At 47.5% G+C, this 26073-nt stretch overlaps 1 protein-coding gene and 1 long non-coding RNA gene across 2 annotated transcripts in view; one reads left to right on the top strand and one right to left on the bottom strand.

The window, feature by feature from the left end:
- Window positions 1-23453, top strand: part of SP2 (Sp2 transcription factor) — a 30463-nt gene extending 7010 nt beyond the window's left edge. Inside the window, exons 2-7 of the mRNA XM_040245570.1 lie at window positions 12267-12343; window positions 13132-14106; window positions 16570-16882; window positions 17993-18167; window positions 18395-18588; window positions 22217-23453. Of these exons, the coding sequence (XP_040101504.1) occupies window positions 12267-12343; window positions 13132-14106; window positions 16570-16882; window positions 17993-18167; window positions 18395-18588; window positions 22217-22317 (1835 nt within the window). The 3' untranslated portion in view covers window positions 22318-23453. The remainder of the gene's footprint in view (window positions 1-12266; window positions 12344-13131; window positions 14107-16569; window positions 16883-17992; window positions 18168-18394; window positions 18589-22216) is intronic.
- Window positions 23058-25541, bottom strand: LOC120867271. The gene is made up of 2 exons (XR_005721837.1): window positions 24913-25541; window positions 23058-24371 (listed from the first exon to the last, which is right to left on the bottom strand). It is a non-coding gene; the product is annotated as an uncharacterized LOC120867271 (long non-coding RNA).
- Window positions 25542-26073: the final 532 nt, after the last annotated feature.

The following is a 26073-nucleotide window of genomic DNA, read 5'->3' on the forward strand; positions in this document are numbered from 1 at the left end:
AGAGGGGAAAAAGTCTGTCTTGGTTTCTTCTTTCCTGTTTTTGGCAGAGTTCTGAGGCCCAGTATTTTTGTACCGTTTCCTGGGACTCTTTCTCACCATCCCCTGCTGGCCGTCCTGTGTCCCCACTCACTTCTCTAGGGTCCCTTCCAGTCTGATAGGTTGCGAGCTAGCAAATGATGTGGTCCCATTTTCAGGAGAGAGCTGCAGGGTGGAGACAGACGAGGTCTTCAGATAGCAGGGACCCGCATCATCTTAACTCCACTTGGGAAAGAATTTCTCCCCAGTACCTGTTCATTGAAAGAGGGATTGAGATGCGGCACCTGGTGTGTGGTGATGAGGTGCATGTCTGAGGTTTCTGTCCAGGAGAAAGACTCGACTGTGCTGGTCCACACACAGACTCTTGTCCCATGTGAAGTGACTGGCAGAGTTGAGTTCCTTCTATGATTGGATCGGCTGAGCTGACCTGGTGAGTGGATGCCAGCACCTAGTGCCAGGATATGCAGATCTGCAGGTTTTTCCTTCGGTTCTTAGATTCTACTCACGCTCTCCTGCTCTGCAGCCTCCAGGATTCATTCATTCATCCACCCAACAAATATATGTATGAAGGCATCTTCCTTGCCAGTAGGTAAGGAAGGTACATCTGGTAGAAGGCATTAAGTAACTAGCAGATATCAGACAATAAGAAGTGCTAAGGGGAAAACTGAATAGAGGACGGGAGAACATGAGGGGTGTGGTGTACACAGGGTTGTCAGAGAAGGGAGTTTGAGAAAACCCTGAAGGAGGGAGGGGAGGGATTGAGCCAGGCATAATCTGGGGAGGTCATGGGGTCGTAAAGAGTTGGACAAGACCTAGCGACTAAACAACAACAATCTGGGGAGGGGAGACGGGGCTGGGGGTGAGAACTCAAACAGAGAGAACAGTGAGTACAAAGGGCCTGAAGAGGGGCCCTAGCTGGCATGTACTGGAATAGCAGGGAGGCCAGCATGGCCTAAGCGGTAAGTGAGAGAGAGTGACGGCTAAGTCAGAGAGGTCACATGGACTCCTTATGTGTCATGGTGTGGACTTTGACTCTTAATTTGCCTGGGAGATAGTATGTATTAGGGACTCCGAGCAGAGGAGTAACAGGATTGCATTTAAGCTTGATGGGTCTCTGGATGCTGGTTGAGAATAAAACCAGCAGGGACAAAGTCAGAAGCCCAGCTAGGAGACTTTCACAGTTATCCAAGCGAGAGATGATGGGGACCTGAACCTGGGTGATAAAAAGAAGTGGTTGTGAAAGCAGTCAGATTCTGTATATATTTTGAAGATAGAGCTCAAGTGTTTCTTGACAGGTAGAGAGTGGGCTTCCCTAGTGACTAAGACAGTAGAGAATCTGCCTGTAATGCAGAGACCCGGGTTTAGTCCCTGGGTCGGGAAGATCCCCTGGAGAAGGGAATGGCTACCCATTCCAGTATTCTTGCCTGGAAAATTCCATGGACAGAGGAGCCTGGCAGGCTACAGTCCATGAGGACACAAAAGAATCCAACAGGACTGAGCAACTAACACAGAGTGGAAAAAAGAAAGATCGAGGATGACTCCCAAGGTTTTAGGGCTGAATAGCTGAAAAAGTGGAGTTCCATTCACTGCCTTGGGGAAGTTTGAAGGAGGCACAGAATTGGGGAGCTAACAGGAGCCCTCTTTGGGGCTAGGGCACGTTTGAGTTGCTTACCAGTACATTCAAGTGGAGATAACAGTAGGCAGTCAAGATATACAAATCTGAAGATATGTTTAGGAGTCATCAGGACTGTGGTGGTTTAGTCACTAAGTTGTGTCCGACTCTTGCAATCCCATGTACCATAGCCCATCAGATTTCTCTGTCCATGGGATTTTCCAGGCAAGAATACTGGAGTGGGTTGCCATATTCTCCAGGGGATCTTGCCGACTCAGTGATCGAACCTGTATCTCCTGCATTCCAGGCAGATTCTTTAGCACTGAGCCACCAGGGAAGCGCCGACTAGGTCTGTGTGAACCTATATATATTATTGGTTTCTAAAGCTATGAGACTAGATGAAATCCCCCAGCAAACAGGTGTAGACAGAAAAAAAAAAAAAAAAAAACAGTACCTAAGACTGAGCCCTGGAGCAGACTAAGCATTTAGAATTTGAGAGAGAGACCCAGCCAAGGAATCTCAGAAGCAGCAGCCAGAGGGGTAAGAGGCCACCCTGCAAGCCAAGTGAAGATGTTATTTCAAGGAGGAAGAGGGGCCAACTGTCAGATAACACAAGCCTAGATCTAAGAATTAACCATCCAACCTGGCAAAGTGGAGGTCCCTGGTGGTGGGGGTGATTTTTGTGGTGTGGATAGAAAGGGGCAACCTGGCTGGAACAGGTTCAAGAAAGACTGGAAGGAGAGCAATGAGGGACAGCAAGTACAGTGGCTGTTGCGAGGAGTTTTGTTCGATAAGGAGAGAAGTACCGATCTTGGCTGATAAAGGGAGTTGTCTTGATGAAATTGTGGCTGAGGCTTCTGACAAACTTGGGAGAAGACTAGAGGGCTCAATAAGTGGGTGGAGACAGGATGTGCAATCTTTACTTGCCTCTAGCAATAGCCACACCTGGAACTACTCTCTTCATGAAAATCAATGAAATTCCTTCTACTGTTATGGATCTCTTTTATATGATTATTCTAATTGTTGGATTTTTGCTCAGAGTATTTTAGAGTCTTTCTTGATCCTTTCTCTGTCTCAGTCCATTCTCAGCTCCCTTTGAGGTCCAGCTTAGTTTCTTAAAACCAGCTATGGTGTAGTCTTTCCCTTACCAGCTCTGAATTCTTCCAGGCTAGGCAACTGGACTGGGCCTAGGAACTGTTGCTGGCTTCAGGCCCAGGTGAGCTGACCAAAATAGCCAACAGAAGAACTGTTTGCACAGAGTGAAATTCCTCTAGGGGAAATACCATCGCAGACAGCCAAGAAAGCCATAGCTGGGGTGGTAAGACCCCAGGACGCAGTAAAAACCAAGTACCCCCAAGGCCTGGCTGTGGAATTTGAGCCAAGTTCTTTCTCAGTTGTGGTGTTTCTTTGTTTCCCTTCTCTCTCATCCCCTGGCTCAAGAGTAGTATTCTCAAGTGAAAGACCAGTGAAACAACCCCCAGTCTGGTGGGCAGGGCTCCAGGGCCCCGTCTGAAGCCTCTTCTGAAGCCTCTTCTGTTACGTGGTGCTCCCTGGGGCAGCCTATGGAAAGAGCTCTAGAGGAGCTGCGCTCCCTGCCCTGTTGCCGGGGGAAGTTGCGTGAAGGTGCCATGGCGCATATACACTGGCACAGAGCAGCGGCACTTGCCCCACGCGGGGAGCACTTGCCCCAGATGTCAGGAGGGCTACACATGAGCTCTGAAGAAGGGCTGGAGTTGGCCAGACACATGGGAGAGAGTGTGCTTAGGTTCCCGGTGAGAATGTGTTGCAGTTCCTGAAGTGGAAAAAACGGAAATGTTTGTGGAGAGAGTTGAAAGGGCAAGAGATAAAGTGGGAGAGGTTGGGGGCGGGGGAGGGGGAGGTGGTCAGGGAGGGGTGGCTTGTTTTGGCCTAAACTATTGAAGGATTTTTTTTGCTGACTATATAGAGCTTCTCCATCTTTGGCTGCAAAGAATATAATCAGTCTGATTTTGGTGTTGACCATCTGGCAACGTCCAGGTGTAGAGTCTTCTCATGTGTTGTTGGAAGAGGGTGTTTGCTATGACCAGTGCGTTCTCTTGGCAAAACTCTATTAGCCTTTGCTCTACTTCATTCTGTACTCCCAAGGCCAGATTTGCCTGTGACTCCAGGTGTTTCTTGACTTCCTACTTTTGCATTCCAGTCCCCTGTAATGAAAAGGACATCTTTTTGGGGTGTTAGTTCTAAAAGGTCTTGTAGGTCTTCATAGAACCGTTCAGTTTCAGCTTCTTCAGCGTTACTGGTTGGGGCATAGGTTTGGATTACCGTGATATTGAATGGTTTGCCTTGGAAACGAACAGAGATTATTCTGTTGTTTTTGAGATTGCATCCAAGTGCTGCATTTCAGACTCTTGTTGACCATGATGGCTACTTCATTTCTTCTAAGGGATTCCTTCCAGGTGAGAATGTGTTGTAGTTCCTGAAGTGGAAAAAAAGGAAATGTTTGTGGAGAGAGTTGAAAGGGCAAGAGATAAAGTGGGAGAGGTTGGGGGTGGGGGAGGGGGAGGTGGTCAGGGAGGGGCGGCTTGTTTTGGCCTAAACTATTGAAGGATTTTTTTGCTGACTATATAGAGATATAATGATCATAATTATAGTAGATATAATGGTCATCTGAGTTAAATTCATCTGAGCTGACTGTGGCTCAGATCATGAACTCCTTATTGGCAAATTCAGACTTAAATTGAAAAAAGTAGAGAAAACCACTAGACCACTCAGGTATGACCTAAATCAAATCCCTTATGATTATACGGTGGAAGTGAGAAATAGATTTAAGGGACTAAATTGATAGGCAGAGTGCCTGATGAACTATGGACTATGGAGGTTTGTGACATTGTACAGGAGACAAGGATCAAGACCATCCCCAAGAAAAAGAAATGCAAAAAAGCAAAATGGCTGTCTGAGGAAGCCTTACAAATAGCTGTGAAAAGAAGAGAAGCGAAAAGCAAAGGAGAAAAGGAAAGATATAAGCATCTGAATGCAGAGTGCAAAGAATAGCAAGGAGAGATAAGAAAGCCTTCCTCAGCGATTGATGCAAAGAAATAGAGGAAAACAACAGAATGGGAAAGACTAGAGATCTCGTCAAGAAAATTAGAGATACCAAGGGAACATTTCATGCAAAGATGGGCTCGATAAAGGACGGAAATGGTATGGACCTAACAGAAGCAGAAGATATTAAGAAGAGGTGGCAAGAATTCACAGAACAACTGTACAAAAAAGAGCTTCACGACCCAGATAATCACGATGGTGTGATCACTCACCTACAGCCAGACATCCTGGAATGTGAAGTCAAGTGGGCCTTAGAAAGCATCACTACAAACAAAGCTAGTGGAAGTGATGGAATTCCAGTTGAGCTATTTCAAATCCGGAAAGATGATGCTGTGAAAGTGCTGCACTCAACGAGCCAGCAAATTTGGAAAACTCAGCAGTGGCCACAGGACTGGAAAAAGTCAGTTTTCATTCCAATCCCAAAGAAAGGCAATGCCAAAGAATGGTCAAACTACCGCACAATTGCACTCATCTCACATGCTAGTAAAGTAATGCTCAAAATTCTCCAAGCCAGGCTTCAGCAATACGTGAACCGTGAACTTCCAGATGTTCAATCTGGTTTTAGAAAAGGCAGAGGAACAAGAGATCAAATTGCCAATATCTGCTGGATCATCGAAAAAGCAAGAGTTCAGAAAATCATCTATTTCTGCTTTACTGACTATGCTGAGCCCTTGGCTGTGTGGATCACAATAAACTGTGGAAAATTCTGAAAGAGATGGGAATACCAGACCACTTGACCTGCCTCTTGAGAAACCGATATGCAGGTCAGGAAGCAACGGTTAGAACTGGACACGGTTTCTGTTGATTTTATTATGCATACTCCCCCTGACTTCCTTTTCAATTTCCACTCTCATTAAAAAATTAATTAAGAGTTGAAAAAAAAAAAAAAGAACTGGACACGGAACAACAGACTGGTTCCAAATAGGGAAAGGAGTACGTCAAAGCTGTGTATTGTCACCCTGCTTATTTAACTTCTATGCAGAGTACATCATGAGAAACGCTGGGCTGGAAGAAACACAAGCTGGAATCAAGATTGCCCGGAGAAATATCAATAACCTCAGATATGCAGATGACACCACCCTTATGGCAGAAAGTGAAGAGGAACTCAAAATCCTTTTGATGAAAGTGAAAGGAGAGTGAAAAAGTTGGCTTAAAGCTCAACATTCAGAAAACAAAGATCATGGCATCTGGTCCCATCACTTCATGGGAAATAGATGGGGAAACAGTGGAAACAGTGTCAGACTTTATTTTGGGGGGCTCCAAAATCACTGCAGATGGTGACTGCAGCCATGAAATTAAAAGATGCTTACTCCTTGGAAGGAAAGTTATGACCATCCTAGATAGCATATTAAAAAGCGGAGACATTACTTTGCCAACAAAGGTCTGTCTAGTCAAGGCTGTGGTTTTTCCAGTGGTCATGTATGGATGTGAGAGTTGGACTGTGAAGAATGCTGAGTGCCGAAGAATTGATGCTTTTGAACTGTGGTGTTGGAGAAGACTCTTGAGAGAGTCCCTTGGACTGCAAGGAGATCCAACCAGTCCATCCTAAAGGAGATCAGTCCTGGGTGTTCATTGGAAGGGTTGATGCTAAAGCTAAAACTCTAGTTGGCCACCTGATGCGAAGAGTTGACTCATTGGGAAAGACCCTGATGCTGAGAGGGATTGGGAGCAGGAGGAGAAGGGGACGACAGAGGATGAGATGGCTGGATGGCATGACTGACTCGATGGACGTGAGTTTTAGTAAACTCTGGGAGTTGGTGATGGACAGGGAGGCCTGGCGTGCTGCGATTCATGGGGTTGCAAAGAGTTAGACACAACTGAACTAAACTGATTGAAGGATTTAATCTGGGGGAGTAGTTGAGTGAATTTACATTTTAAAAGATATTTCAGACAAGACTGTGGAGGTTGGATTAGAGGCTAGGGAGCCATCTTGAAGGCTTTGGGCTGTATTTCGGGCTGGGCTGAAGGTGGTTAACTCTAGCATAAGGCAGATGGAGAGAGATTCATATTTAGGAGGCAGACCCAGGAGGACTTGATGATTGGGTGGTGATGAGGATGGAGCTCTGGTTTCGTTGTGATTGGAAGTACCAGAAGGGGCTGGTTAACCAGAAATATTTATTATCCATTCAGCCTCCAGGCACTGGTGTCACTGTGCTGTGTAATAGGCTTGATGTAGCGGCTCAGCAGTGAAAACAGACCTAAGCCCCCTGATTTCCGTGAGTGTGGAAGAGAGACGTTAAGCCCATAATGATTTAATGCATGGTGAGTTACCAGAGGAGTTAACCTCACGTCAAGGCTCCTCAAAGGCCTCTCCGAGGAAATGACATGCCTTTTACACAGTGGGCTTTTGAGGGGAAAAAAAAAACAACCTGAGGTCTGAAGGGTGAGTCGTGTTAGCTAGTGAAGAGAGAAGAAAGAGTTCTGAGCAAGGACAGGGCAGGGATGAGAATAGGGAAGAGATGGAGGCTCTTCAGGGATCTGAAAGGAGGCCCATGGTGACGGGATGAGCAGGTCAGGGAGAGAATGGGCCCAGGTAACAGCTCGGCATTTGCAGTTCTGTGGCCAACCCAGGTGAAAAGCCCACAGAGGGCTAGAGGTACTGGTTCACCGCTCAGAAGGGAGATGTGTAGCCCATTCATAAACCTGGGGCTCATCAGCCTGGGAAAGGTACTTGAAGCCATGTGAGTGGGCACAGTCACCCCTGGAATGGGTGTTGGGTGGGAAAGATGATAGTGAGGAACATCCGTACTGAAGGAATGGCGAAAGGAGCCCACAAAGGGAAGAGGTGGCTGGAGAGGTAGGAGAAAATCTGTGGGGATTTCAAGAGGAGGGAATGGTCAAAGGGTCAGGGGTCTGTTGGATTTAACAATGAGGAGGGCCTTGGTGGCCTGGCAAGTGCAGTATCAGCAGAGACCTGGGGTGAAAGTCCAAGTGAGCAGGTGAGAAAGGAGTGGGACAGCAGGGTGCTGGCAGCTTTTCCACTAAGTTTGGCCAAGGAGTGAGGAAGCTGCAGCTGGAGGGATGGAGGTAGAGATGAACCATCGTATGTTCATCCAGATCTGGGACATTCACAGTTTTAAATTGGAATTAAGTTGGTTTCCAGTATAGGGAAAAGGAAGATCAAGAGTGGACCCGTCAGGCACTGAACAACCCCCAACCCCTGCCTGGAAGCCTTGTGTGACAGCCTTGGAAATTTTCCTTGGAGCCTAAGACAGCTGCAATTGCTGGTAGAGCAAATCACCATAAAACTTCATGAGCCAGGGAAAGGGGAAAGTTACAGCAGAGTCCTGATGCCAGCACAGACTGAGGGCATTCTCCCTGCACCATCTTGGTTGGTTTCATTTTCCTCTCCGGCCGGCCCCTGAAATACTCCTCTAGATCTCAAACCAGTGGTTTCTCTCCTAGAGTCTCACAGAGCTTTGTGGCCCCTGGGCTGTGGAGCTGGACAACCAAAATGGAGACTCATCTCCCTGCCACATCCTGGGATGTCATTCTGCAGTGGCGTCAGGACTCTGCTGTAACTTCCTAACTGAAAAGCCAGTCAGCCCAGCGGAATCTCTAGACACTTTGACTCCAGGGTGCTAATGACCGCAGAGGGAGAGAGATGGGAAAGGGAGGTGAATAAGCGCTGGGCCAGTTTTCATTTTGTTTGCACTGTATCCTTTTCTGGTGTCCTCCTGTTTCATAACAGGGGATGTCAGAGGGAGAGTCATTCACCATTTTTAGCTAAGTGAACGTGAGCTCAGGGGAGCCTCCTGGAAGAGCCCTGCCTGCCCTTCCCAGCCCTGCCAGCAACCAACTCATCCTGTGTTTTTATCGGCAGTGAGGTTTGAGGATTATAAAAGCATTTAAATTTTCAGATCAGATCATTTCATCCACCTTCCCACCCCACCGGAGGGACACACATCCTGCCTCTGGGTAAATGACTCCAGAGAAGGGAGACCATTACCTCAAGAGGCAACTGATCCCAGTGTTTGAAAGTTCTCCCCTTTGGAAAGCTGAAATTTCCACCCCAAAGTCTTGGTTCTTCTCATTCAGTACATGTCTGGAATAAATGTCCTGGTGGACACCACCACAGCTGCCCTCAAGCTCCGCTTGAAAATCCCTCTTTCAAAACATCCCTCAGGACAGAACCCGACACTCCAGGCGGGGCCAGTACAGAGCAGACGAGGACTATTATTTTCTATGACTGAACTTTGGGAAATGCAGTCCAAGATCGCAGTAGCTTTTTTGGCAACCACATCTAGGTTCTGTTGCTTCCCATATAACTTTGAGTCAAAACCACTGGGGCTTTTTCACATGAGAAACATGGTTAAGCTCTGTCTTCCTGTCCTATGTGCATGCGATTTTTTTTTTTTTTCTTAACTCAAATGCAGTGTTTACTCAACTTCAAAGTTTAAACCACCATTTATTGATTCCCCACTCTAGGCTCAATATTTCTCATTACTGACGCCTCCTAGAATCGTGTCAGGATGACCTTACCTCTGTTTTACAGGTGGTGCACTGAGGCTGGGAGAGGAAGGCCCCAGCCGTCCCGCAGTCTGAACGCCCATTTCGGTCTGGAGCCTCATGCTCTTGAGCACTGCACACACCGGTTTTTTAAAGTTCTCTTTGAACCCTGGTACAGACACCCATTGTGTTTACAATCCTCAGTTTTGTGACATCCATAAAGTTAATTTGCCTTCTAGATCTTTTGCATGGTTTCCCTAACTTGGGTGGTGGATAGACTGCTTTGAAGCCATGTTTCCAGCCTGTAGGGCACAAAACCAATTTAGTGAGTCACAACTGGCATTTAAAAAAATGAAATAGAATAGAAAAATATCAAAGCCCATCACATGTAGCGAGGGCAAATTTTATTTCAGGAAATTCTTATTGCATGAGCACAGGACAGGGAAGTATGTGGGGGGGTGTATGTGCATATACTGGGTCTTGATGTAAATTGTTTTTATGATTGTGGTTCATGGTCTAAATAGTTTAAACACTGCTCTAAAGGGAAGATGTTTTTTCAGTCAACTTAGGTTGTTTACACTGTAAGGCTGCAACCTTACTTAATTATGTGTAACAATCTGTTTATCAGTTCATAGATGTAGTTCCTATAAAATTAATTCAATAACTAAAGAAAAGCCAATAAAATCAACAGCATCATTTGCTGGGGGGAAAGTTGACTGAACCTCAGTTGCTGCTGTCAGTCTACGTTCAGCACAGATTTGACACCCTGGCTCCTTGAGTTCTGCACACCCACCCTGCAGTGTCTAGTGTCCAGTGACGTCTTCCGAGGCTTCTGAAGAGCCATCATCCATCACTTTGCACAAATGTGCCATGAGTTAAATGTGCAGAATTAAGTTGCCTTAAGCCCATGTAGTTAGAGTGGTGCCACTTGGTACCAATACAGTTGTACACAACTCACAGAGGCCCAGAAATGTGCAGATTGGTTAAGCAGCAGTTACTCAGTCATCTGTAGTTACATGTTCTTTTTTGGCTGCCTCACGAGTCAGTGCGTGATCCTAGCCCTGACTAGGGGTCAGACTCATGCCCTCGGCAGTGGAAGTGCGAAATCTTAACCACTGGACCACCAGGGACGTCCCAGTATGTGTTCATTTTTAAAAGATGATCATCGCAGTGAAAACACAAGAATAAAACGTTCTGCTAGAAAAAGCATGAGCCTCCGAGGGGAACCCTGCCGACCTGGTCGGGAGACCCACCTCTAGCAGGAGACCCTGGCTGGCCTCACAGCAGCACACTGCTTAGGACAGCCTGGATCTCAGCACTTAGGCAGAGGCATGTTCAGCTTAGCCTCCAAACTAGACTATTATTCTGCATGTAGTTCTTTCCCTTCTTGTTCATTAGAATACTGTGACCGTTTTGGTCAAATGCCCTGTTGATTCACAGGGAGCTTTTGTATACTATTCTCTCAGTGTAGCCATCCAAAACCCCATAAAAAAGAAACAGGTTTGTTCAGCATGACTTGGTTTTAGCAACCCCATGCTTATTCCTTGAGATCACTGCCTTCCTTACCTTAGTAATTGTAGCGCTGTTCAGTCGTTTGTTCTAGGGTTTTGCTGAGGATCAGTGTCTGTAATATTTCAGGATCCACCTGTGTGATCGGCCCAGAGTTGCCCTCTGGCTCCTCATACAGTTTGCTGCAAAGTCTCTGCCTACTGTGGAGTGCAGCTCATGTGGCCTCGGGGCCTGGAAATCGTTTAGGGCATTGACAAGCCTGCTTACTAACCTGTCCTGGGCTGCAGTTCCTGCTTTACCTACCTTTTCTTTACCTTTTCTCATTTAAGAATCATTCTCCCAAAGAGAAACCAGAGACCAGCCAAACTGTGAGTGGTTCCAAGTGCTCAATGCCTGAGCCATTCTGCCCCTTCCCGTCTCTGAGTGATACCCTTCTTGTTTCTGTACTTCCTGAAACCTGCTTTCCAAAGGTCTGAGGTATATACAAGTCTGACTCTCTGCATGGTGCTCTTTTTCTTGTGATCTGTAAACTATAAGATGGCTTAGAGTCGCAAATTCCCCTGATTTCTGTTTTACTTGTCTTCTGTTTCTCTTAGATCAGACCTAAGTTCAGAGTAGAGAGTCCTTCATTACTCCCTCAACGTTCTTTATTTTCCTTTATTTAAAGCGAAAGTATAGTAGAGTATGTTCATTGTGGGGAAAATGAGAAAATACAGAAAAATGGGAAAAATTCTTTAAATGAAGCAAAAATATACCACCAGGAGATAATGGCTTTTAACATTTTAGCCTTTTTTTTAAATAGATTTTTTTCCCTGCTATATTCATATATAGAATTATATACTCATTTAAGAAAAAGGATTTATTCATTCTCATTACATTCAGTTATTAACTCTCCTAGTCTCGGTGATACTATGGGGCCATGCCTATCATGCTATGTAAAACTAAATTTATTTAAAGTAATTATTCATATGTGCTCTCTCTCTCTCTCTCTCTCTATATATATATATATATATATAGCTCGATACCTAGGCCATTGTGTTCATGTGGTAAAGGCTGAGCATAAAGCGATCTAGACTTTTTACATGGAGTGGGTGTGTCCTTCTTGTCAGAGATCCCAGCTCAGCGATGCTTCTCTCCCAGACTGGCTTGGCATCTGGTTACAGCAGGAGTGAGCAGAAGCCCTTGTCAGAGCTACAGGAATAGCTGGGGGGACGCCCCTGCCCACCGTATAGGGGCCCCAGTCTAGCTGGGGAGAGGCAGCAGTGCCTGGCAGAGAGGGCTCCATTAGGTGGCACCACTTAGTTACTGAAGCCCATGTTTTTATAGTCTCGGTATCTTTACATTATTCTAGACTTTTTGATGGTTGGAAGACAGCCCAGTGGAGGCAGGACCAGCTGTCCTCACGGCCTGGATGGCTAAGTCTGAGAAAGAGAGAAGGTCTTTGTAGGGTTGCTAACCTCGAGTAGGGTAGTGTGGGGAAAGCTCATCAGCCTCTCGTGGGGAAAGAAAATCTGAGGCCAGGGGACTTGGGTTCTTTTCAAGCACCATGAGTATTATTGCATCTCTTTTCTTCCGACAGAACCACAGACCAGCATGGCTGCCACTGCCGCTGTCAGTCCCAGTGACTACCTGCAGCCTGCCGCCTCTACCACCCAGGCGAGTGGGCAGTGGGCTCTGGGGGTTGGGGGCTGCATTAGCCTGGAAGGGCTTGCTGAAGCTGACATGAAGCCACAACTGAAGCTCTGCTGGCTCACTATAACTGCCCAAGGCTGTGAGACCAGGGAGGGTTCAGTTTTTCACTTTTTCTGACCTAAGAAACCAAGGTAGCTCATCTAAGGTGCAACAATTGAGTCAGGAGGAAAAGCAGGATGCAACTGAAGGTCCTTCCACCAGACCCCACTGACCATACAAGGAAAACAGAGACTGTCCCTGCACCCCAGAGGCTCTTTCCTTGTCCATCGAAAATGTCATGTCCCAAGCGCTGGAAAACACTTTTCCAAAGGGTTTATTCCTCCTGTCCCCTCCACTTGTCTTTCTCTCCTTCCCTTCCTCAGTGCTTCCTCACTTGATGAGTCAAGGATCCTTTATCGCTGGGGTGGGGTGGGGGCTAATAGAGCTCCGTCTACAAGCTGAGGGTGATTCTAGATCCCCATTAGACACCATTAGGCCCAGGGAGTAAGAGGTCAGCTCATGTTGCTAGTTCACTCTGTCAAGGGCTGCTTCTGCGGAGTTCCTTCCTGAGGACACTTTCCGCCTTTTCTCTGTTAATTCCTCAGTGGAGAAACCATTGGGGATGGGAGACTGGGACAGCTGCAGGGGAAGGATGCTGGCACCCCACTCGTCAGGTGGGGAGGAGCCTGCCAGGAGGAGAGGATCCTAAAGGGTGGGGCGGCTGGGCAGCAGGCCTCATGTCTCACTCTTGGTCTCCTCCTGGTGTTTTGCAGGACTCCCAGCCATCTCCCTTAGCACTACTTGCCGCGACATGTAGCAAAATCGGCCCTCCAGCTGTTGAAGCTGCGGTGACGCCTCCTGCTCCCCCTCAGCCCACTCCACGGAAACTCGTCCCTATCAAACCCGCCCCTCTCCCTCTCAGCCCCAGCAAGAATAGCTTTGGAATCTTGTCCTCCAAGGGAAACATACTTCAGATTCAGGGGTCACAGCTGAGCACGTCCTACCCTGGGGGGCAGCTGGTGTTCGCCATCCAGAACCCCACCGTGGTCAACAAAGGGACCCGATCGAACACCAGTATCCAGTACCAGGCAGTCCCTCAGATCCAGGCCAGCAGTCCTCAGACCATCCAGGTGCAGCCCAGTCTCACCAACCAGATCCAGATCATCCCTGGCACCAACCAAGCCATCATCACCCCATCCCCGTCCAGTCACAAGCCCGTCCCCATCAAGCCAGCCCCTGTCCAGAAGTCAAGTACGACCACCGCTCCGGCACAGAGCGGGGCCAATGTGGTGAAGCTGACAGGTGGCGGTGGCAATGTGACCCTTACTCTGCCTGTCAACAACCTCGTGAACACCAGCGACCCCGGGGCCACCACTCAGCTCCTCACGGAGAGCCCCCCTGCCCCGCTGTCTAAGACTAACAAGAAAGCCAGGAAGAAGAGTCTTCCTGCCGCCCAGCCCCCTGTGGCCGTGGCCGAGCAAGTGGAGACGGTGCTGATCGAGACCACCGCGGACAACATCATCCAAGCAGGAAACAACCTGCTCATCGTTCAGAGCCCCGGCGGGGGCCAGCCAGCCGTGGTCCAGCAGGTCCAGGTGGTGCCCCCCAAGGCCGAGCAGCAGCAGGTGGTGCAGATTCCACAGCAGGCCCTGCGGGTGGTGCAGGCCGCGTCCGCCACACTCCCCACCGTCCCCCAGAAGCCCTCCCAGAACTTCCAGATCCAGGCTGCTGAGCCGTCACCTACTCAGGTACCACGCTGACCTTTCCGCAGAGCTTCCCTCTCCTTCTCAGCTCTAAACAGCTGATGCTCCGTTCCACTTGGCTCGCCTTTCTAGGTGATGCTCATGCATCTTCCCATCTGACCTCAGCGTTGGGAGTCAGGATCGTTTGGGATGGGTAGTAAGGGCGCATTTCTGCCAGATCGTAGGGCCACATGCTGCTTATCTTTAGAAATCAGGTACAACATCCATATATACCTATATTTTGAAAACTTCCTTTAGGGGGGTCTTTTGGTAGAGGGATGAGTAGGTGGCAGATATGTAAAGTTCAGGGACTTCCCCTGGCAGTCTAGTGGTTAGGACTCTGCTTCCACTGCAGGGGGACACAGGTTTAATGCCTGTAGAGGAACTAAGATCCCACATGCCACAAAAATTTTATTTTTTTTATTCTAGAACTACATACTCAGAATGATAGTAAGAGTGAAAAAATTCTAGTCAGAACCATAGAATTTGATATAAAGTAAGAAAACCAATGAGAAAAATGCTAATCATTGTTAATGACAAAAGTTCAGAAGAGGCACCCCTCCCTAGCTTTATAGCAGGAACATTTAGGATAGATCTATCTGTAACGCTGACCTAAACAGGAACTTACTTTTGGCATTTATTAGGGGGCTGTAATATTCAAATTTATATGGCTCTGCAGGGCAGCATTTATACTTTGTGTAAATTTAGTAAAAGCCAGAGATTAGGCCCATGTTGCAGATGGAGAACCTGAAACTCAAGAGAAATTATTAATATCCAGATCTAATAGAGCACAAATAACTGGATTCAACATAAAGAGCCAGGATTCAACTCAGATTTCAGACCCACACTTTTTTTCCCTTATTCCACCCTGGCTCACTATGTTATGTATGGCAGGGGCTACACTTAAAATTGTATAAGGATTTCTTTTTGAATATAAAAAACCAGCTCCTGCCATGGAGGAACTTATAATCCAGCTGTCTGTAGAGAGAACCAGGGCATCAGGGTGAGTGATGACAGTAGGGAGCTGTGCAGGTGGAGAAGCACCCTGGGGAGGAAATCTGAGGCCTGCCCTCAAGTGCCTCCTCCCTTCTGGTATATTGCACACTGCCAAGTGGCTTTCTATGAATCAGTGTAATTTGTTGTAGAACATGTGAGCCTCCCTTATCAGACCTACCTTGATGGTGAAGAACTGAGGCAAGACTGCTCAGGTGCTGAAGCCTCCAGGCACCTCTTTCTCTTCCCTAAGGTCCCGAGTCTTGAGACTGATGGAGGCAGGGCTTAAAATTGGGGTCCTCCTAAGGAAGTAAGAATACATGTGCAGAAAGATTTAGCACTACAACGTTATGTTTTAATGATAGTATATTTCCTGAGGTACTGTCTGTTATCCAGCTAAAACCCAGCTATTAACTGGATCTTCTAGGCGAATTTCAATCTTGTCACTAAATAAATTCCTAAAAGTGGGTCAAAGGATATGCATGTTTTTAAAAATGTACTATACTCTCTATGAGAGAGATTTGTAGTCGTCAATCTTGAGGTCACATCTGGCCAATTTGTGTGGTTATTCACCATAAGACAGAGACCTCAAGACCTGCGTAGCCTAAAATATGTATGTATTATCTTCCCTTTAGAGAAAAAGTGTGTTGGACTCTGCTCTATATTGTGAGAAAGAAAATGTTCTAGTAACATAAATTTTGGATATGCAGAAAATAGCAATGATTTGCAAAAGGGGCAGGCACATACCAGAAAATTGAGGATGAGATGTGTACTTAATAATAGATAACATGAGGTTTGTTTGCTTTTAACTGAGAAATATGGTCCTAAATAATCCAAGGATCAAAAATAATCCCAATCAAAAAAAATAATAATTCCAATCAAAATCGCAGCAGACTTTTTTTTTAACAAATCATTTGAGTATAAGTTGCCATCTTGCCCGTTACTCCCGAATGTTTTATAGAAAGTGTGTAATTCTTAAACACAAGGACATTCTACATAACAACAGCACAACCATCAAGCATAGAAAGCTAGCAAGGATGCAGACTAACTTTTAATTCAGAGACTCCGTTCAGGTCTCACCACTTGCCCCAGTGATTCCTTTGTGGCAAAAGGATCTCCTAAAGGCTGTTATCACTTGTTCGAAGAGCATTCACAGTGCATCTTTTGTGAGATCATCATTTAGCTGCCTTCTAATTCTTCAGTTCAGAGATTTGGCATTATATTTTTCTATGCTAAGTAAACTGTTTTGTTTCAAATCAGCAGATAACATCTGTCAGCTTAGTAGAGGGATGCCATCAGCCCTGTTTGTTGGGCATCAGCAGGGGGTAAATGTAGGTCTGGGCTAGTTGGAGAAGACTTGGGTGGACAGAGAGGTCCGCGTTTCTTCCTTGGGGCAGGGAGATGGTGTTTCATTGAAACGTGGCAGGTGCCAGGACTCTCAGGGGGCACTGACTTTTTCTCTCTGGCACCTCCCAGGTCTACATCCGTACGCCTTCTGGTGAGGTACAGACGGTCCTCGTCCAGGACAGCCCCCCAGCAACAGCTGCGACTGCCTCCACCACCACTTGTAGTAGCCCCGCGTCCCGTGCTGCCCATCTGAGCGGGACCAGCAAAAAGCACTCGGCTGCAATTCTCCGAAAAGAACGACCCCTGCCAAAGATCGCTCCTGCTGGGAGCATCATCAGCCTGAATGCAGCACAGCTGGCAGCAGCAGCCCAGGCCATGCAGACCATCAACATCAATGGTGTCCAGGTCCAGGGCGTGCCTGTCACCATCACCAACACTGGCGGTGAGGGAAGTCCCCTGGGCTGGGGTGTGGGCAGCATGCCTGTGCATCCCACACATAGGCCTGACATTTGCCTGGTCCCTTCCATCTTAAAAGCATGTTCCTTGGTCCTTACGTCAGCTTTGTGAGATAGTTTAAGACACATGTTGGCCTTTCCAACAGCTAAAGACCTTGAATATGATGGAGAACATAAGATACACTCAGGAAAACTTTCCAGCTAACATATGCATACAGAATAGTTTGGTGCAGACCAAAGACATGTTCAAGGGAGGCTCTGGGTAAAGGTACTTGAAGGAAGGCTTCTTGGAGAAAGCCTTGACTTAAGGTTGATAGAAGAGAAGGGAGCCTTTGGCAGCAAGACTGGCTTGTATGGCACTCAGTTCGGTGGCAATATTTTGTCATATCTTCAGTATGAAAGCCACCTTGCAGATAATAAAACACTAGTTACTGAGCAAAAATGGGTCATTGTATTCTTTGGCTGGGTGAAGGGCACTATTCAGAGCAGTTGAATCTGTCTGAATCTCTTCCCTTCATCCTTGGTTTAGCAGCAGGGAGGAGTTCGCCTACAGGCACTCCCCTGCTTTGATGGCTTTGTGCAAGTGCCGGGGGACTTGATTTATTCCAGAGTGCAAAGCACTGTCTCTCCCTCTATGAACAATAATTCCTGGATGCTTTTCTGGGAGCAGAGTTGGTGTCTCACAAGGACCCAAAGCTGGAGGAGATTCTGGGAAAGCATTTCAAGATAGGACCCAGGTGGGCAGTGTCTGGAAGTGACTTCAGCCTGTGTAGCATAGTGGTTCTGGGCATTGACTCTCAAGTTGATGACCTGGGTTCAGATCCAAGTTCTATAAGTTCTGGCTGTGTGACTGTGAGCCTCAGTTTCTTAATCTGTAAAAGGGGGATGATATTACCTATTTCATGGGCTTTTGAAGCTTAAATGCATTAAATACATTTAAGATCTCTAAAATGGTATCAGGCACATAGCAGGCTGAAAACTCTTAGCCACTATGACTCTCACCCTCACCCTGTGCAGGAGGGCAGACAGGAGTCAGGTTCCCTCCTGTGCGCCCTTCAGCTTCCTTACCCTGAACTGTGCCCCCGTCCTTCCCATAGGACAGCAGCAGCTGACTGTGCAGAATGTTTCTGGGAACAACCTGACCATCAGTGGGCTGAGCCCCACCCAGATCCAGCTGCAGATGGAACAGGCCCTGGCTGGAGAGGCCCAGCCTGGGGAAAAGCGGCGCCGCATGGCCTGCACGTGTCCCAACTGCAAGGATGGGGACAAGAGGTAATTTGAGGCAACTGGCCAGGTGGCCAGCCCAGCGTGTGCCCTGTTCCCCAATCCCTCCCTGGAACACAAAGAGGGGACGAGGCAGCAGTTCCTGCCACCTGGCCTCCTCCCCTTCCTTTGCTCTCCGGCCTGACCCCACGTCCTCTCTCCATCCTGTTCTGCTCCATCTCTACCTCCCGCTCTCTCTGCTTGTTCCTCTACCCCACCTTCAACCCAATTCCCAGGTCTGGAGAGCAGGGCAAGAAGAAGCATGTATGCCACATCCCCGACTGCGGCAAGACTTTCCGTAAGACGTCCCTGCTGCGGGCTCACGTGCGCCTGCACACCGGCGAGCGGCCCTTTGTCTGCAACTGGTTCTTCTGTGGCAAGAGGTTTACACGGAGCGACGAGCTCCAGCGGCATGCCCGCACCCACACAGGTCTGCTTCCCTCCCCTGCAGCACTTTCCAACCCACCCTCATGTCAGCTCCCCACCAGCGACATGGAGATTCCTGGCCTGGCCACGGTACTGCCACACTGAGTGCAGGGTACAGACTGTCTTCTCCGGTGCAGGACTACCCGGGAGGTTCTCACAAGCCTTTCCTTTTTTATAGTGTTTCCCACAGTGAGGTCACTTGCACTGCATGGCCTTGATGACTTCTGCCACAGCTGCATAGCTATTTAACAAGCACTGTGCCAAGCTTGTTGTTCAGTCTCTAAGTCATGTCTGACTCTTTGCAACCCTATGGACTGCAGCACGCCAGGCTCCTCTGTCCTCCACTCTCTCCGGTTTGCTCAGATTCATGTCCATTGAGTCAGTGATGCTATCTAACCATCCCATCTTCTGTTGCCCTCTTCTCCTTTTGCCTTCTATCTTTCCTAACATCAGGGTCTTTTCCAGTGAGTTGGCACTTTGCATCAGGTGGCCAAAGTATTGGAGTTTCAGCTTGAGTATCAGTCCTTCCAGTATTCACGGTTGATTTCCTTTAGGACTGACTGATTTGATCTTGTATGCCATGGAGATCTTAAGGGTCTTCTCCAGCACGACAATTTGAAGCATCAATTTTCGGCACTCAGCCTTCTTTATAGTCCAACTCTCATATCTGTACATGACTACTGGAAAAACAATAGCTTTGAATAGATGGATGTTTGTTGGCAAAGTGATGTCTGTGCTTTTTAATATGCTGTCTAGATTTCTTTCCAGGGAGCAAGTGTCTTGATTTCATGAGTGCAGTCACCATTTGCAGTGACTTTAGAGCTCAAGAAAATAAAATTTGTCATTGCTTTCACTTTTTCCCCTTCTATTTGCCAAGAAGTGATGGGACCGGATGCCATGATCTTAGTGTTTTTTGAATGTTGAGTTTTAAGCCAGTTTTTTACTCTCCTCTTTCACCGTCATCAAGAGGCTCTTTAGTTTCTCTTCACTTTCTGCCATTACAGTGGTATCATCTGCATATCTGACGTTGTTGGTATTTCTCCTAGCAATCTTGATTCCAGCTTGTGATTCATCCAGCCCAGTATTTCATGTGATGTACTCTGCATATAAGTTAAATAACTAGTGTGACAATATACAGCCTTGTTGTACTCCTTTCCCAATTTTGAACCCAGTCAGTTGTTCCTGTCCAGTTCTAATTGTTGCTTCTTGACCTGCATATAGGTTTCTCAGGAGACAGGTGAGATGGTCTGGTATTATCTTTTTAAGAATTTTCCAATTTGTTGTGATCCACACAGTCAAAGGAGTAGTAGTCAAAGAAGCAGAAGTAGATTTTTTTTTTAATTCCCTTGCTTTCTCTATGATCCAGCAAAGGTTAGCAGTTTGATCTCTGATTCCTCCGCCTTTTCTTAACCCAGCTTGTACATCTAGAAGTTCTTAGTTCACATATTGCTGAAGCCTAGCTTGAAGGATTTTGAGCATAACCTTGCTAGTATGTGAAATGAGCCCAAGTGTATGGTAGTTTGAACATTCTTTGACATTGCCCTTCTTTGGGATTGGAATGAAAACTGACCTTTTCCAGTCCTGTGGCCCCTGCCTAGTTTTCCAAATTTACTGACATACTGACTGCAGCATTTTAACAGCATTATCTTCTAAGATTCTAAATATCTTCTCAGACCTGGAATTCCATCATTTTCACTAGCTTTGTTTGTAGTAATGCTTCCTGAGGACCACTTGATTTCAGACTCCAGGATGTCTGGCTGTAGGTGAAAGATCAAACCATCATGGTTATCAGGGTCACTAAGATCTTTTTTGTATAGGTCTTCAGTGTATTCTTGCCACCTCTTCTTAATCTTGTCTGCTTCTGTTAGATCCTTACTGTTTCTGTCCTTTATCATGCCCATCTTTGCATGAAATGTTCCCTTGATATCTCCAATTTTCTTAAAAAGATCTCTAGTCTTTCCCGTTCTGTTGTTTTCTTCTACTTCTTTGCATTGTTCATTTAAGAAGACCTTCTTATCTCTCCTTGCTATTCTCTGCAGCTCTGCATTAAGTTGGGTTTATCTTTCCCTTTCTCCCTTGCCTTTTGCTTCTCTTCTTTCCTCAGCTATTTGTAAAGCCTCCTCAGACAAGCATTTTGCCTTCTTACATTTCTTTTTCTTGGGGATGGTTTTGGTCACCACCTCCTGTACAGTGTTACAAACCTTCGTCCACAGTCCTTCAAGCACTCTGTCTACCAGATCTAATCCCTTGAATCTATTCATCACCTCCACTGTATAATCACAAGGGATTTGATTTAGGTCATACTTGAATGGCCTAGTGGTTTTCCCTACTTTCTTCAATTTAAGCCTGGATTTTGCAATAAGGAGCTCATGATCTGAGCCACAGGCAGCTCCAGGTCTTGTTTTTACTGACTGTATAGAGCTTTTCCATGTTTGTCTACAGAGAATATATAATCAATCTGATTTTGGTGTTGACCATCTGGTGATGTCCATGTATAGAGCTTAGGTTGTTAGAAAAGAGTCTTTTCCTATGACCAGTGTGTTCTCTTGACAAAACTGTTAGCCTTTGCCCTGCTTAATTTTGTACTTGAAGGCCAAACTTGCCTGTAATCTGGGTCTCTCTTGACTTCCTACTTTTATATTCCACCCCTATACTGAAAAGGAGATCTTTTTTTTGGTGTTAGTTCTAGAAGGTGTTGTAGGTCTTCATAGAACTGGTCAGCTTCAGCTTCCCCAGCATCAGTGGTTAGGGCATAGACTTGGATTACTGTGATGTTGAATGGTTTACCTTGGAAACAAGCCGAGATCATTCTGTTGTTTTTGAGGTTGCACCCAAGTACTGCATTTTGGGCTCTTTTGTAGACTTTTGAGACTATTTCTTCTAAGGAATTGGTTATCTGAATTAAATTGGCTCATTCCCATCCGTTTTAGTTCACTGATTCCTAAGATGTCAGTGTTCAGTCTTGCAATCTCCTAGACATTTTCTCATTAACTAATTTAATTTTCATATGACTCTATGGAAACAGTACTGTGATTATGCCCATTTTCTGAGGCATGGAGCAGGGTCAGGGTCACATAGCCAGTGGCTGGTGGAGCTGGTTCAACCCAGGCCCTCTGGCTCCCAGCTTTCCTACTGTTATTTAACAAATGATTTTCCTTAAATCATTTTACTATTTTTACTCTTTTATGTCCAGTGAAGGATTAACTTTTCACATCACAGACTTGAGACCATAGCTAAGTGTTTTAATGTACTCACAAATAAATACAAAACTATAAAGTAGAAAAATGTTCATCCATCTACCACCTAAGATTGTCCTGGGTGCCTCCAGTGGTCCACAGCACATGCTTTGAGAACTGCTATTCTGGCAGATGCTCCCAGTGAGCAGACACGTGGCCTGGGCCTGGGATGCAAGGCCAGTAGTGGGGGCAGGTCTCACCCACCCTCTGTAGCCTCAGAGTAAATACACAGAACAGTAGCTAACCCAGCCCGGGTGGGTGGGTGTGATTCGAGCTGTTAGTGCTCAGGCTGGCAGCCCAGAGGGGAGAGGGCTTTTCCTGTGAGGGGGAGGACTTTGAGCCGGGGTTAGGCAGAGGGACATGTATCTGTGAGTGACAGGCATCTCCTCTTCCCAGGGGACAAACGCTTCGAGTGTGCCCAGTGTCAGAAGCGCTTCATGAGGAGTGACCACCTCACCAAGCATTACAAGACCCACCTGGTCACGAAGAACTTGTAAGGCCAACTGAGGCAGGAGGCCCCACAGATGCAGACCTGCCCGTGTCCTGCCTGGGCCTCTGGCAGAAAGGAGGCCCACGCTGTCATGGGCCCGCCTCAACCCCCGTTCCTGTTGTGCGACTGTCCCCACAGGAAGGGGCTCTGCTGCCCCCATATGCACCTCCTTCTGAAGCCCCTTGGCTCCACCCTGGCCCTCCCCTCTCACCACAAGCTCCTGGCCTGCCCAAACCATGGACACTGGCCATGCCCAATGAGACGTTCTAAATCAGGACGAGTGGGAACCCTTATTTCCAAAGGAAAAACATGAATTTCACTCCGTCGAGGAGCAAAGTGAGCCCCCTCCCCCCAACACTGCCGGAGTCGCATCGTGCCATGCCCCTCTCCCCCTCCTGCACCGCCCTGGCCCCCTCGGCCACCGCGGACGCCTGGACGCCCGGGTCCTGCACCCAGGGCTCCCCTGGCAGCCAGTCGCCTCCACTCCACATGCCCCACCCGACCCCAACTCTCCTCCAGCACATTCCAACTTTCTATTTAAAAAGTAAAGCTGCCCACCCACTCCCTGATTCCTCTTTCTCTATGGAGAACGTTGCCTTACACTCTACTTCCGATGATGAACACTGTGTATTGTGTATGCTTTCAAGAAGTTTCTTTAATTGCTCCCTTCTTCCTGTCCTTGTTACTCACCTCCCCCATGCCTGCTTTTAGTTTAAGGTTTTTGGGGGGCAATGATGAGCATATGAATTTTTTTTTCTCACTGTAGCAATTCTCTTTTCTAAATGACACAGCATTTCAACTCAAATCTGGATTCAGATAAAACACCTTCCCATCCTGAACCTCCTCCCTCTCCCCATCATCTCACCCACCCTGACCAGCCCAAGCCCTACTTGTGTACAGTGTATATTGTATAATAGACAATTGTGTCTACTACATGTTTAAAAACATATTGCTTGTTATTTTTGAGGCTTTTAAATTAAAACAAAAATCCAACTTTATTTTTAGTTGTAACTGCTTGAGGTATGTTTTATGAATTAAGTGACAGATTTGTTATCCTTTATTAACGATGTACTTTGTTGGTCAGCACTGGGCTGACAAAAATTTTTTCTTGCTAATAAATTTAGTTGCCCGAGGCAAAATCTGCAACTTGGCAATGCAGCTTCCTTTGTCTTTTCCCTGGTAGCAGGGAATCCTGAGATGGGAGCCCTGGTCTCTTCAGAGCAATCCACACTGGGACCAGGGTGGGGCCTTGCCCTTCTGACCTTGGCAAATCAGGGACGCAGCCCAGAAAGGGCCTCAGCCACACGGACCTGGCATTGGCGCAAGCCCCCAGAGCACCTGGTGGGACTCCAGAGGGCTGAGCTTGGTGCAGGAGTTTCTGCTTGGTTTTGCCTGGTTTTGCCCAGATCAAAGCAGGCAGACTCTGTCCACAGACTCAAGTCCATAGCAATGCCTTCCTTACCAGCGAGTGAATCCCTCCACTCAACTCTCCCAACGCCTGGAGGAGAGCTTTGGCCTCCGAGCCCGTTAATAAGAAGCTTGGGAAAGATACCCAAAAGGACCTCACCTCAGTCACTTGCAGAAGGCTAAAGAATCTGGAGAAAACAATACCCCAAGACCCCTTCCCAGGCTGGGGGTCCAAGCCAGAACCCAGCTCGAGAGAACCCTGGCCACAGATTCTGTTTTTCTTCTATCCCCTCATCCCAGCACCCCAGGGAGGGCAGCAGGTTAATTTTGGTTTCAGCAAGTGCTGCAGATCTGAATTTTTGGAGGGGTGGGGATGGGGCAAGGCTATGAGGAGATCTGGGCTCGTGATGGTAGGCAGGCTGAGATTGGAGCCAGTTCAGTACCTGTGTTTAAACCTAGGAAGTGCCTGAAGAGCATCTGGGCTGAAGAAGAGACAAGTTCTCAAGGGTATAGAGAACGGTATGTGCTTTTCTTATATCAACAATTCCTCTTAACCAGCCTCAGAAGGATCCACAGTGGCTGTTCTGTGCAGGAGTGGCAGGGCGCGTTTGGAGCTCTCCATCCCCTTACTCGGTTTCCTCTGTCAGCAGCAGCCTGCATTTTTGCAAGCAAACATCTTGTCTTTAGAGCCTAACACCCTCACATCAGCTGAAGAAATAAAAGGATGGATCAGAGGTTTGTCTGCCCTGATCCCTTCTTTATTAAGGTAGGGAGGCCCGTCCAACAAGCATACTTAAGCCCTTTGAGTGATACCAGACCCACCACTGACTTCCCTGACACGAAGTCTCCTACCTAGCCCAGCAGCCCCACATCTCATCGCTGCACGGCAGGAGGCAGAAGACATGAGGTATATTTATCCACTCTCAAGTGTGGAATGTGTGACTAGAAAACTGCCTTACTGTGTTCTGGATTGGGACTGGCGGGAAGAAGGGGAATGTTAACAACTGATCTCTTTCTGCCACACGTTCCCCACCAGCTTTGCTCTCAGGCACAAACAACTATCCTTTCCTGGGAACTGTGGTTTATGCTTCAAGGGCAGAAGCTGACCTGACTCCTCGGCATCCTTTGGAAATCAGGTGCCAGCCCCTAACGGCCAGAACAGCATGATGTCTGGTTTCTCCAGTGAGACACATACCTGATCATCTCTGCCTCCTATGGGATGCCTGAGTTAGAAGGGGAGCAGGAAGATGTATTCTGCCTGGCATGGCTAATGGCCTGAGGGAAGAACAGAGAGACCCAGTGGCTAATTAGCCCTCATCTGCTTCAATCTATCCCTTACTGAGACTTCAGAGTTGCAGGGGTGGGGACTGTTAGAGTGATGCAGCCCAAGCTCACTCTAGGCCAGAGGCCTCCCCAGGACACCTGATTGGCCCTGGTTGTCAAAATGACACCCCCATCAGGCCACCCCCATCAGCCTGGGAGGATGGAATAAAGAACAGGAGTGTGGGTGAAAAGAAAGCAAAGAATGGAGGGAGAAGCAGAGAATCAGGGCTTGGAGAGGAGCATCAGATACCTGCTCATTGGGATCCTGGACAAGAGGAAATAAATGACCACAGGTCAGGTCAAGACAATCGACCAGCAGTCCTTAAATAAAACTAAGGAGCCACCAGGTCATATCCTTTGGGCCTGCTGAGACCCCATCAGGCCTCCTCCCGCTCCTGTGGCTCTCACTCAGTGCTGGGGCTAAGATAGTCTCCCCAGAGCTCACTCAACCTTGGAAACCTTAACATCCCTCCAGTCCCACCAGGTGCCCAAAACCCCAAGCTCCACTCACCAGGTTCAGAGAAGCTTGAGAAAAGCAGATTATGCATAAATATTACACATTAGCATTTCCTGGCTGGGATTGTGAGAAGGAGCCGGGGACATTAAGGAATCCTTCCCATGAAGGAGCTTCTCGTGGGGTGTGGGGTACACATATGAAAACGAAGGGACATATTTGGGGAGCAACCCGTGAGCACGTGCAAAGGATCACATGAGGAGTTAACCGTATAACTGCAGGCAGGACACTTAGGTAAGGGGCAGCCTCCTTGCACCCAGCTCTGGCTCCCTTGGTAACCACACTCAGGGTTCAGGCATCTGCTGACAGAGCACCAAGTACCCATCTGTGCATTCTGAGGCTCCAGGCTGAGTTCACCCAAGGCCGGGCCAGAGGATTGCTGAGATTTGGGCCCCCAGCACACCTGGGGTTGGTTCCAGCCTGCTGTTGGTTCCCTGGGAGGCGGGGGGCTGTACTGCACAAGCATCATTAACTCCCCCAGGTTCCCCTCCCTCCCCAGACATTCTCATCCTTCCCTAT

Source organism: Oryx dammah, unplaced genomic scaffold (assembly GCF_014754425.2).
Source record: "Oryx dammah isolate SB20612 unplaced genomic scaffold, SCBI_Odam_1.1 HiC_scaffold_8, whole genome shotgun sequence".
NCBI classification, from domain to species: domain Eukaryota; kingdom Metazoa; phylum Chordata; class Mammalia; order Artiodactyla; family Bovidae; genus Oryx; species Oryx dammah.